Source organism: Kluyveromyces marxianus, chromosome 3 (assembly GCF_001417885.1).
Source record: "Kluyveromyces marxianus DMKU3-1042 DNA, complete genome, chromosome 3".
Lineage (NCBI taxonomy): Eukaryota > Fungi > Ascomycota > Saccharomycetes > Saccharomycetales > Saccharomycetaceae > Kluyveromyces > Kluyveromyces marxianus.
The window spans coordinates 147,677-160,399 of record NC_036027.1 but is presented as its reverse complement, the minus strand read 5'-3'; the positions used below and the strand labels follow the sequence as shown (position 1 = coordinate 160,399).

Sequence of the window (12,723 nt, the reverse complement as noted above, 5' to 3'; positions counted from 1 at the left end):
TCTTTCATTTTTCATTCTTTCTTTAGCAGAACGTCATAATATAGAGTCTGTGCCAAAAAAAAAAAAATAAAAAATAAAACCCCCATACAGAGAAACCAATCTGAATTAACCTCACAGGTTTGGGAACGTATACACATGCATGCATACATGCTTGCATACTCCTCAACTTTCCCTTTGTGCAATTGGCTTTTTTTTTTTTCTGCAAGGGATATCCCAGCGAACAAAAAGATGGTTCTCCCTTCTTAATGTATGTTTGGCATTGTTAAAACTCTTTTTTAATACAAGTTACTAGCAAACTGATTGTGTGTTAATATGTAAGGAACCGCTTTCACGTACATGCGTGTGTGTATACACCTCTTCCTTTTTTTTTTTTTTTTTTAAAATCGTTATTGCAGTGACTACTAATTTATATACAAGGTTAACACGGCGGACTGTACACCGTGATGTGTATTTATTTAATTAATTAATTATTGTTTTCGACAGTTGTTCAAGCAGCAGATGCAAGGTTCAAACGCGTTTGGACACCTCTTTCACCAGCCTTGGCTAGAATACCTGTCAACAAATTGACGGAACGTAGCGAATCGTCGTTACCTGGAATTGGGTACGTCACTAGCGATGGTTCTGAATCTGTGTCTATAATACCGATGGTTGGAACTCTGGCCTTCATGGCTTCCTTAAGGGCGTTTCTGTTCTCGGTAGGATTTAATACAATCATCAAATCGGGTTTTATGATGCTTGTAGACTCATTGAGCGTCAACTCTCTACCAGTTGGGTTTCCAAGGTAATCCACCTCGTGTCTTTCCCAGTTGCTCGAAATTTCTGTAGGGTTGGTCAAAGTACCTGGCACCCACTTGGAGGCAACGTAGTAACCCTTGACTCTTTCTGCAGCCTTGACAAGCGCTCTCTTTTGGCCCTCTCTAGTACCCAAAAACAAGATCAAACCACCGTTTTCGGCCACACCTTCCACCACCTTGGCAGCTCTCTTCAAATGTGAAAGTGTCTGATTCAGATCGATGATATGAATGCCCTTATATTCACCGTAGATGTAAGGCTGTGTCGATGCCCTATATAGAGCAGTAGACTGTCCCAAATGCACACCGGCAGCCATGAGCTTCTCGATCGACACCTGTTGCAAAGATGGCGGGTTGAAAATATCCTTATGTGGGAAGTAAACATTCGAGATATCGGCTCCCAACTTCCCCGTGTGCGATGCATGCTTCAATTGACGCACATACAGCTCTTGCTCGGAATATGGCTCGTCTTTGCCCGATTGTGACAAATATGGGAACTCTCTCGTATGCAGTGGCTGCGAAACAACCTTCGAACTAAAGTCAAATTTGTTGCTATCCTCTGGCAAATCCAAAACCTTGTTTTGCTTAGCGTATTTCCTCAAGAACTCCGTCAATCTCTCATCCAATTGCTGTTCTTTCTCTGTCAATGGACTCCGAAACTTCGACTCCAAAACACTCATATCCTCTACAGGAGTTCTCATAGCCTGTTCTAACAACTTGGATATACTCCCATTGAACTCACTTTGACGAACACTGCTACTACTACTATTACTAGATTCCACTTCAACTTCAGCTTCACCTTCTGCTTTGTTGCAAGCTTTTGAGCTAGAGCTTAGTAGTCTTGTTGCGCCAGATCCCAGCGCAAAAGATCCCTTGTTGCTCAAACTTTTGGCACAGTATCTCAATGACATATTTCCCCAGCCACTGTTGACTCCAATTCTAGTGTCAAACCCCGATAAGACCACTTCAAACACCACTTTTGTTTCTTGTTTAAACTCTCTATACTTGAACTACTTTTCTTCCCTCTAATAAAGCCTGTAGCCCAAAAAAAACTCTGGAACGAAAAATTTTAGATCACTGTGTACGGATTTGATGTTCTTTGGGAAAATATTTGGATGTCACGTGATAGACATGGACTTGGACTGGACAGAAGAAGACCTGAAGCAGACCTAAAGCAGACCTGAGGAAGACTCAAGGACTGGACTCTTTAAAACAGAATTAACAAGCTCCCTGGTGCTGTCCCTGGAATTGCTGGCCCTGATACTACTGACTCTGCTACTGCCCCCGGAATTGCCCTCAGAAGAATGGAAGATGTGCTGCGAGATGTGCTGGACAGCGACAAGAAGACATTGGTGATTGCTCTGGGAAACGTTGCGCGAAAGTTCTTCGAGCAGGATTTGAGGCACAAGGCGCGGGAGCACCCGTGTTTCAACGCCATTGATGATATTGTGCGCGGTAGACGAAACATCAAGGTTCTTTTCCTCGACAAGCTGCAGTATTTGTACATGTATCTTACTTATGTGGAGATAGAGGTGGAGCAGCACTCGAGAGGCGACACTTTGAGCAGCTACGAAGAGATAGTGATATATGGGCTGGAGTCGCTGGTGTTTCCCCACGAGAAGGAGGAGGAAAAGGAGGAGAAGCAGGAGAAGATGTCTCCAGAACAGTTGAGGAACCTCAACCTTATTCTGCACGGCGCGATGCGGCTTGAAAAACGGTACGCGATCCGGGTACGGCTGGTGAATGCGGTAGATCTTGGCGTGCAGGTTCACAGCTGGGATGCGCTGTCGAGGTACTGGAGAAGACGCGTCCTAGAATAGATCTGATCTTGTTAAATGTACAATAAAAGTGTATATGGTTATATATATGGTAAATTATGTTTCTTTGCTCTGCCCTACCTACTCCATGTTGATACCGACCTTCTCGACAGACGAGGACTCGTTGTCGTAATATGCTGCAACCTTGACCTTGAACTCAGCTGCTGCTATACCAAACTGCTTCAAAATCAACGCCTGTGTAACGTCAAGCGTCTTGCCCTTCTCGCACACCAGGAATGGCGACTCAAGCGTAATCTTACCGTTCTTGATCTTGGTAGGAATCTTGAACTTGTTTCTGAGCGTAGGCTCAAGCGAGTGCACCATTGGCACGTCGTCCTCCTCGGGAATCTGTCCACCACGCGAATACACAATCCCAGCTGGAATCGTAAACGTCAATGGAGCCTTCGACTTTGGTCTCGAAAAGTCCGCTCTTGTGTACGCCTTGAAGTAATCCTCCACAACATCAACCGCCTCGTTCGTGAATAGCAGACCCGTGAGCCCAGAACACTCCTTACAAAGCTTAGCCAAGTTCTCCTTGTACTCTTCCTCAGGCTTCTCACCCAACGCCTTCACCAAAACTTTCCTCTTACCCATAATTAGCTTGGACCCAGCCCAAGAGCTTCTAATCTCCTGCAAAACCGGAGTCCTCACATCGTCCAAATGTAACACCCAAACGTATCTGTAACTGTCTAGAGCCTCTCTGACCTCATCAAAGATCCTTTCCTTATTCTCTCTGCCCTTCTTGTCGGTTTGGGCTAGAGTAACCAACTTTGAACGCTTAGATCTTGGCATGCTTATTTAGATCAAGTCTGGCGTATGTACTTTGGTCCTGGTCCAATTCTTCCTAAACTGACTGTATTCCACACAAATCACTACTAATCACTACCACACACCCCAATGGATAAAACAAGCCCAGGTTAAGTACCACACTCACTCGCACTGGCTATGCTTTCCCACTGGCGATGAGATGCGATGCGATGCGATGAGCAGCTTGAAAAATTTGCGCTTTTCTTTTTTTTCCAAAAAAAGAAATTCTATTCCAGGTCATGTGATTGTCACCTGACCTGTTTGACGTCACATGACTCTCACATGACCAGGAATACCCTCGGCATTTTTGCCCCGGCGCCCCTCAAACCAAAGGAATAAAAACGTAATAAGCTGTATATATTATATGGCAAACTACCTGTTACAAGCAAGAAAAGGGAGGAAAACAGGGCAACAGAGAGCTATTGCAGTGCGAGAGGGCTGTAGTAGTGGTTTCAGGTGTGCTGAGATAGGAAACAGGCGATCCAGGAAGGAAAATTGGTTGTTTTTTGGTGGAGAATCATCTTGTGAAGTTGGTTAGTTTAGTTGGCCAATATGAGTTACTACGATGGTGATGGCGATTATATCATTTACGAGGATGATAATGACGGTAACAGCGATAGGAGTGATGAAGGTGAATCCGGGGAGTATTCTTATCCGGAAGATGAGGATGATTTAGGGTTTGTGCACCATGCTGATGAGGATGACGATGAGGAAGAAGAAGAAGAGGAGATTGGGGATGATGAGGAAGAGGCAGAAGAGGAAGAATTGGATGGAGATGGGGATATTCGTGGAGTGAGGAATGGTAGGCGTGGAGATCGGATTTCGTTTCTCCAGGATATCGTGTCTCGATTAGCGGAACAAAGGTCTGGAGATGAGGCAGATTCCGAGGAGCGGGCGTTTGGGAGGTCGTTGCCCAGCTTGTTGCAGGAGCTTGGGAGGTCTGAGGGGTTTTTCTCGTCGGGGATGTCGTCGACATCGTCGAGTAGAGAGGGCACGCGGTACTATAAGCTCATTGAGAACGTTCTTCAGGCGGAAGATGATCCGTATATTGCTATGGAATCGCTCAGAGAGCTAGCGGAACAGTTGCTAATGATCAATCCGTTGATTGCTGAGCGGGTGATTCCTTCTGGGAAGTTGATGGATGCGTTGATTCATGTGATGTCGAGCCCGCTTTTGCAAGGGGAGTTGGAGTTGCAATTGATTGCGTGCCGGTGTCTATACAACTGCTACGAGATGAATCCCGAGATGATAGAGGTTTCTGTGGATAGGGATATTATAGAGGTGTTGAAGGGCAAGCTAGCCGAAATCAGTTACATAGACTTGGCGGAACAAGTCTTGGAGACTCTCGAGTTCATTTCGAGGGTGCACGGCTTGGAGATATTGAGGAGTGGGTCGTTGGTGTGCTGTTTGCAGTACTTGGATTTTTTCACGGTGCATGCACAGAAAAAAGCCTTGTCCATTATAGCCAACTCGTGCGCAAGGGCCAAGGAGAGCGATTACGAGATGGTGTCGGAGATTTTCCCTTCTTTGAAAACTATCTTCTTGAACAACACGAATCCCGTGATCTTGAAACCCGTGCTCATAACGCTTTACAGTATATCCGGGTCATTGAATAAGAAATCGCTCTCGACGCTTTTCGATATCGAGTTGGTGAAACGGTTCCTTTCGTTGCTTTGCTCCGATGGCGAATTGGAGGGGGAATCTGCACTAAAAACGTTGACGATTTTGTCCCTCTTGGTTTCCACCAATGCCGAGCTATCGAAACAGATCTTGTTGGACTGCGAATTGCTGAATGTGATTCAAAGCATTTTCCAACCTTTCAAGAAAAAGGCGACCTCGGGTTTCGGCGAAACGTTGATCTACGTGCCTCAGGAGCTTTTGCTTTGCGTTACAACGTTTATCCTTCTTTTGCTCCCCACCGAGGATTCCCAAGTGTTGACCGCAGACGAAACCAAGGTTTTCACCTTTGACGATAAAAAGACGGCTTTTGTGAACCTAATCACACAGCTAATACCGTGCCTAGTGGAGATATACTCCAATACTGTAGATACAAAGATTAGATATACAGTATTAGCTGCATTAGCTAGGATCTTCACTTGCATCCCCCGTAACTCCGACGTTGATACATCGTCAGTGATAAGCTTGATTTCATCGGGCCTGATAAACGGCAGCCATGCTAGTGCGCAAGAACTCAAGTCTGAGACCGGCGCTATTTTGGTAGCATTGCTTTCGTTGGCATCCATCATGATGTCTACTAACCCGGAAGTGTACCTAACCAAGCTAGTAAAGGAAGGTATCCCGGATGCCCTTGCTGCATTCAAGTCACATTATGATACTGAAGTGGTAAAGAAACATTCTGCTGGAGCTTCCGCTGGAGCTTCTGCTGGAGCTTCTGGGGATGATAATGATGAAGAGCAGGAGGAGGAGGAAGGTACTAACTTGGATGCTACCCCCATTTTTGGGTCCGAGTCCGATGGTGCGGAAGACGATGATAATGACGAAAAGGATACATTTAGAATGGAATACGACGAGATGAACATTCCAGAGTTTGTTAAGCCAAGGAAAATCCGCATTAACATTTACGATCACTTAACCCCTTACTATTTGATGAAACACATTTCTATGTTTTCGACCAGTCTCGTTGAGATTTTCTCGTCAAACGTAGATGAGATTGCCACTGAACTATCTGATATCAACGCTATAGTTGCTAAAATGAAAGGCTTAAACGTAACAGCAGATTCAGAACAGTTTTGGACCGAGTTCTGGGCTGAACTAAAATCAACATTGTTTAATGACAATTATAGCATATCCGGTTTCGAACTAATATCTACCGGGTTAGTAGATGCAATGGCAAGCATCTTTGAAAGAGATGAAACAAAGCAGTCTCTGTCGCGTAAAACCTTTTTAAAAGTGTTTGAGGATAGACTTGCTGATTTCGTAAAATTACTACAGAACGCATTGTCCAGAACCGAATCCTTTGCTATCCTTGATGCAGGGACTGGTAACAATGAACCGCCAAGTTCATCTTTGGTTAAACAAATGAAAATCAGAATTGTCCTTGATTCTAGTGCTGATGCAATAGATGAGGAGGTAGAGGAAGAGGAAGAGGAGGGTACCAAAACTTTAGGTAACATGATTCCAGAGAACCTTAGAGATGTTGTCATTGCTGTGCATTGTGTTGCATCTTTGAAAACTTTAGACGACTTTTTGAAGCACAAGATTATTCAATCAGAATTTTTAAGCACAATTATACCTACCATGAGCCGGTTAAGCAGTCAGATAAACCCAGTAAGTATGGCCAAGGAGCTTGAAAAAATCGACTTTGAGTTCTCATTAAACGGCAAGCCCTTAGATCAATCTTCGACCATATATTCTGCTGTGTTCAAAGAGGCCATGAGGGAAGGGCAGCCTACATCAAGCATTTGGACTAATGTGCCCACTTTCAAATTCAGAAAAATCGCAAAGAAGACTGAAACGCACAAATTGAAATCGTTATACCCAGATAGTGCTTTTGAAAGCGCTGACCTAAAACCAGTGAAGAGTATTTTGACCGTGTTGAAGTGCTCATTGCATAAATCGGTGCCTGCATCAGCCTACGTGAACTCCAAGATCAGCGCAAAGCTTTCAAGACAGTTAGAAGAGCCATTGATTGTTGCATGCGGCGTATTACCTAACTGGGTTCTTGACATTACAAGAAACTATGGGTTTTTGTTCCCCTTTGATACCAGGATAACTTTCTTGCAGAACACGTCGTATGGGTACGGAAGATTGATTCAGTACTGGAGAGAAAAACTACTTGATAGCAACAGCAGCAGCGGTAACAGCAGCAACTCAGCCGACAACCCATTAAACCAGCTGGGCAGATTAACCAGACACAAGCTCAGAGTGTCGAGAGAAACTCTTTTCTTGTCTGGTATCAAGATCTTGGAGAAGTACGGGTCCTCTCCGAACGTGCTAGAAATCGAGTATAAAGACGAGGAAGGTACAGGTTTGGGACCCACGCTTGAGTTTTACTCACTAATGTCCAAAGAATTCGCAAGGAAAAGCTTGAACATGTGGAGAATAGATAGTACTGAAGCTTATGACTTGGAGGAAAAATACGTTACAAACACGTTATTCCCGGGACCCTTGGTGGGTGCCGAAGAAGAGGAGAACGGCAAGGTACTCAAACTATTCGAAAACCTTGGTACGTTTGTAGCCCGCTCGATGCAGGATAACCGTATTCTAGACTTCAGATTCAACGAGGTGTTTTTCGAGCTCATGCATAAGCAATGCAGGGGTGAGCAACTCGATTTGCAAGATTTCGAAACGTGCATCAACATGATCCAGCTTGTTGACCCACAACTAGGCAAATCGTTGCGCTTCTTGTATGAAAACAGGAAAGATCCATCCATCGAGAGTCTCGATCTATACTTCATGCTTCCCGGTTACAACGTGGAATTGCTCGAGGGCGGGTCCAAGATCCTGGTGAGTTCGGAAAACGTCGAGGAATACTTGATCCGCATCTTCGACCAGATCTTGGCCAAGGGAATCCAGCGCCAGCTCAACGCCTTTGTCACGGGCTTCTCGAAGTCGTTCCCATACTCCTCGCTCCTCATCCTCACCCCAGAAGAGCTCTCGGGCCTATTCGGTGCTGTAGAAGAGGACTGGTCTGCAGAAACACTATTCTCCTGCATACACGCAGACCACGGCTACTCCATGGATTCCCCCACAATAACAAACCTCATCCACACTCTTGCAACGTTCTCGCCCCAGGAAAGACGCTTGTTCTTGCAATTCATCACAGGCTCGCCCAAACTCCCACTAGGAGGGTTCAAGAACTTGAAACCAAAGTTCACCGTCGTCCTAAAACATCCAGACGACAACACGTCTCCAGACGAGTGCTTGCCCAGTGTCATGACGTGTGCCAACTACTTGAAACTCCCAAAGTATTCGGACAAAACAATGCTAAGGAACCGTCTAGTGCAGGCAATGACCGAGGGATCCGGTGCGTTCTTATTGTCATGAGTGTGAAAATAGTATACTATGGTATACTATAGTATATATATAATTATATATGTAAATACACATATGCATGACACACTGGCCAACAGATCCCCCAGGATTCCCCAGGATCCCCCCCAGGATCCCCCACTGCTTCACCCACTGCCTCCCGATCCGTCCCAGATCTCTGAGAACTTCACTTCGTCCAACATGACATGCTTTACTCTTAACTTTGAAATTGTCGAAAAACGTGAAAATACAAAGAAACATGGATTAACGCTTTTACCTCACTACACATTTGAAAGGTAAATCAGTAGTTTTAGAGGAAGTGCGAAGCGTTAAGACGGCTAGAGTTGGTATTAGATAGCCAGATCAGATTGTGAAACCAGGAATTGAACTTTGATAGTGATTTGGGGCTTCGATAATTCTGCAGGACGGTGAAATTGTTGTTTGTTTTATTAATTGGATTTGTTTTTAATAGTGTGATTTTGGATTTTGGAAATTTGGAATTGTGATTGTGATTGGCGGCAAGAGCAATTGAGATAGGATTTGGATACATTTGGATGTTCCAGGGAGTGCTATATAACGGACGATAAGATTTTCAGGATTGAATATAGCGAGAATCGTTGGGTTTTTTTTTTTATTTTTGAGTTCTGAAATTAAGGAGCCAAGCAGAAAGTTTCAAAGTGATAGATAGAGTGCAATCAAGTGTATACTCGGGTTCGCAAAATATTTGATATCATCATTGGTGCCAAAATTTTTATTCTGTTTTTGTTTCAGCTTTGTTTTAACCAAATTAATTGATTGATTGATTGATTTATTAGTTTGATTTTTGTGTGCTATGACAATGACGAACGCAAGTGAGTACAGTTCGGAACTGCTGCCGGGGACGTTTGGGTCTCGTAGTGTTGGAGTTGGAGATGATGGCGGTTCGAAAAAACAGGAAGAAGCAGAACAAAAGATTGGGAATGTGGAGGTTGGTGTTTCGAATGGAGAAGATGAGAACGTGCTTATAGGAAAGACACAGGGTAAAAAGCAGCAGAGTGCTTCAGATACACTGGGGTTGCCGCGTGCGCCAGGTAGTCTTGATGTGAAGGGATTACAGGAGTCTGTCGGGGACCGATTCGTGAAGGATCTTTCGGATTACAAGTCTATGGATCCGGGTAAACCAACGGTTCCAGCAGCTGCGGTTTCAGATCTCTTGGGGAATGCGAGCCATATAGTGAGCAGCGACCAGGAGGAGGACGCGGGAGAATCAGAGAAGAAGCGTGGCTATGAGAATGGGAATGGGAACCCAGGCGAAAGTGAGAGTGAGAGTGAACGTGAAAACGAGCATGACCTTGATAATGGGAACGATGCCCAGCAGCCGACGTTGGATGAGCCCATACAGTTTACAAGGGTATCTTCCAGTTCTGTTTTGAGCGGAAGCATATCTGATGCAGACCGAAATACACTATCAAATGACGACGACGATGACGATGATATTAGCAATAATTATAACGCAGGTCCCGATGGGAACAACATAACTCTTAAAGAGACACCGGGAACCGTGGACTCTATAATTGGAGATAAGACGAACTCTACCATAGTGGGCTCGTCATCACAAAATATCGGAAGAATGTCGAACGGGGGCCGAGTAATGTCGGATTTCTCCAGTTTCGGCGCAGGTTTGGATCTCAGCAATGATGTTTTGAATTCAAAACACCATTCAGACTCTCCAAATGTTACAACACCCATTACGGAAGCCATTGGCAACAGAAACAGTAACAACAATAGTAATAGCAACAGCAACAGTAACAGCAACAGTGGTCTGTATGAGACAAGAACGAACGATGCGCTTTCGACGTCGTCGGAAAGTCTTGGTAGAACAGGCAACTCTTCTGCAGAACAGTTCAAGCATGTGAGCACGCATGATGTGATACCTGAAGAAGAGCAACCGCACACATACCCAAACTTGGAAAAGAAAAATACTTCCGAGGATCAGCAACCGCTCAAGACACCGGTTATGATGAATAACTTCTTTGAAAACCAGGGTCAAAGCCAGGGTCAAAACCAGAGCCAGAGCCAGAGCCAATTTCAAACGCCGGTAACTGGGTCGCGGTCGCCGTTTAGAAGTATTTCGTCTCCATTCACCTCTTTGAGGAAAAACGTCAAGAGTCAACATGGCACACCAGACCATTCGCAAAGAAATTCTAACTCGTCAACTTCTTCTTCTGGCGATACAAAGAGGAAAAGTGGAGCAAAGAAGAAAGGTGTGTTTTCGACTTTTGTTCAAAACATCAAGAGGAACTCACATTCGGAGAAACGGTCTTCAAGTGGTGGTGGTGGTGTTAATTCCACTGGAAGCGGGGGTTTCAAAATCTCTACGCCTTATGATCCAAAGCACGTATACCACGTTGGTGTCGATGCGAAAACCGGAGAGTATACTGGTTTACCAAATGAGTGGGAAAAACTTTTGACATCTAGTGGTATTACTATGAAGGAGCAACAGCAACACCCACAAGCGGTTATGGATATAGTTAAATTCTACCAGGACGTTACAGAGACGTCAGGTGAAGATAAAGTCTTCAAAACTTTCAAAGTAGGAGGAGGGTCTGGTACCAATATTGCATCTACACCCTCTTTCAGGACTCCATCGGCAACACACGTACAAAAGTTCACTACGCCTCCACTCCAACCAAACGCGTCTTTCCTAGACAATGTTAACGGCAACCACTACAACAACAATAATAGCATCATCAACGAGCCGGTATACCATAGCAACAACACCAGCAACTTACAATCACCATTACTTACAAACGAATTTGGTGAAGCTGCAAACAACGAAAAGTTTATTCCAACGAGGCCTGCACCAAAACCTCAAGGTTCTTCTTCTGTTAGCCGTAAAGTGGAGATACCTTCTCCGATCAATTCGATCACGCATGGGACTCCAAAGGTGCAGCGCAGCGACACGTTGAATTCGAGTAGCGGGTTCTCATTTACGAAAAGACTAAACTCTTTCAAGAGCGAGCAACCGTTACCACCAATTCCTAAAGCAGCGGAAAAACCTGTTACTTTACAACCAACTAGAGCAGCGCCTACTCCTCCAAAGCAGCAGCAGCAGCATACGCCCGTGATTCCATCGGAACAACAAGTACCTCCACCGCCAATTCCTGGTGGGGTGAGCAGTAGTAGTGCACACTCTTCTGGTGGTGATGGGGGAAACACGCAAGGAGCACAAGCAAGAACGGCACAAGAAAAGAAGAGAGAAGATAGAAGAAGGAAGAACCAACAGATCCAGGCGAAGTTGTTGGAGATTTGCACTGCTGGAGATCCAAGCAAGTTGTACAAGAATCTCATCAAGATTGGCCAAGGTGCATCCGGTGGTGTTTATACTGCGTATGAGCTGGGCACCAATGCGGCTGTTGCCATTAAACAGATGAACTTGGAGAAACAACCAAAGAAGGACTTGATTGTGAACGAAATCTTGGTGATGAAGGGCAGCAAGCACAACAACATTGTGAATTTCATCGACTCGTACCTTTTCAAAGGCGATCTTTGGGTTGTGATGGAGTACATGGAAGGTGGTTCGTTAACGGATGTTGTTACACACTGTATACTGACCGAGGGCCAAATAGGTGCTGTTTGCAGAGAAACGCTCAAGGGTTTACAATTTTTGCACTCCAAAGGTGTTATTCATAGGGATATCAAGTCGGACAACATTTTACTTTCGATGAACGGTGACATCAAGCTAACGGATTTCGGTTTCTGTGCACAGATCAACGAGGTGAACTTGAAGAGAACCACAATGGTTGGTACACCTTACTGGATGGCACCTGAAGTTGTTTCTCGGAAAGAGTACGGGCCCAAGGTCGATATATGGTCGCTTGGTATCATGATTATTGAGATGATCGAGGGAGAGCCTCCGTATTTGAACGAAACTCCGTTGAGAGCCTTGTATTTGATTGCTACAAACGGTACGCCCAAGTTGAAGGATCCTGAGAATCTGAGCGACACGATGGCATCTTTCTTGAACTTGTGTTTGACGGTGGATCCGGAAGAAAGAGGGACTGCGCTTGAACTACTGGACCATCCGTTCATCACTGAAATTGCGGAAGAAAACATCTCTCTTGCTCCCTTGGTGAAGTTGGCCAGGATGAAGAAGTTGGCTGAAAGCATGGAAGATGAGGAAGATGAAGAGGAAGCGAGAGGCCATGGTCAGTGAGAAGAAAGAAAAAAAAGTAGTAGGAGAAGGAGAACCCACAGGACGTTTATACAGTTAGTATTAGTATTATTATTATTATGTTTATGTTTATATTTTTATTTTACTTTATTTTTACTTTGCT

General features: G+C 44.7%; 5 protein-coding genes across 5 annotated transcripts; 3 read left to right on the top strand and 2 right to left on the bottom strand.

The window, feature by feature from the left end:
- Positions 1-487: 487 nt before the first annotated feature.
- Positions 488-1,702, bottom strand: MRP4 (mitochondrial 37S ribosomal protein uS2m; the record flags this gene model as incomplete). The annotated part of the gene is made up of 1 exon (XM_022818555.1): positions 488-1,702. One exon carries the CDS (start codon positions 1,700-1,702, stop codon positions 488-490), a length of 1,215 nt encoding a protein of 404 aa, XP_022675210.1.
- Positions 1,703-2,095: 393 nt separating this feature from the next.
- Positions 2,096-2,611, top strand: SHU1 (Shu1p; the record flags this gene model as incomplete). Its single annotated transcript, XM_022818554.1, has 1 exon — positions 2,096-2,611. One exon carries the CDS (start codon positions 2,096-2,098, stop codon positions 2,609-2,611), a length of 516 nt encoding a protein of 171 aa, XP_022675209.1.
- A 78-nt stretch (positions 2,612-2,689) lies between these two features.
- MRT4 (ribosome assembly factor MRT4) lies at positions 2,690-3,400 on the bottom strand (the record flags this gene model as incomplete). The annotated part of the gene is made up of 1 exon (XM_022818553.1): positions 2,690-3,400. The coding sequence occupies one exon, from the start codon at positions 3,398-3,400 to the stop codon at positions 2,690-2,692; it is 711 nt and encodes a 236-aa protein (XP_022675208.1).
- Positions 3,401-3,967: 567 nt separating this feature from the next.
- UFD4 (putative ubiquitin-protein ligase UFD4) lies at positions 3,968-8,422 on the top strand (the record flags this gene model as incomplete). Its single annotated transcript, XM_022818552.1, has 1 exon — positions 3,968-8,422. One exon carries the CDS (start codon positions 3,968-3,970, stop codon positions 8,420-8,422), a length of 4,455 nt encoding a protein of 1,484 aa, XP_022675207.1.
- An 817-nt stretch (positions 8,423-9,239) lies between these two features.
- STE20 (mitogen-activated protein kinase kinase kinase kinase STE20) lies at positions 9,240-12,602 on the top strand (the record flags this gene model as incomplete). The annotated part of the gene is made up of 1 exon (XM_022818550.1): positions 9,240-12,602. The coding sequence occupies one exon, from the start codon at positions 9,240-9,242 to the stop codon at positions 12,600-12,602; it is 3,363 nt and encodes a 1,120-aa protein (XP_022675206.1).
- Between the last annotated feature and the right edge of the window lie 121 nt (positions 12,603-12,723).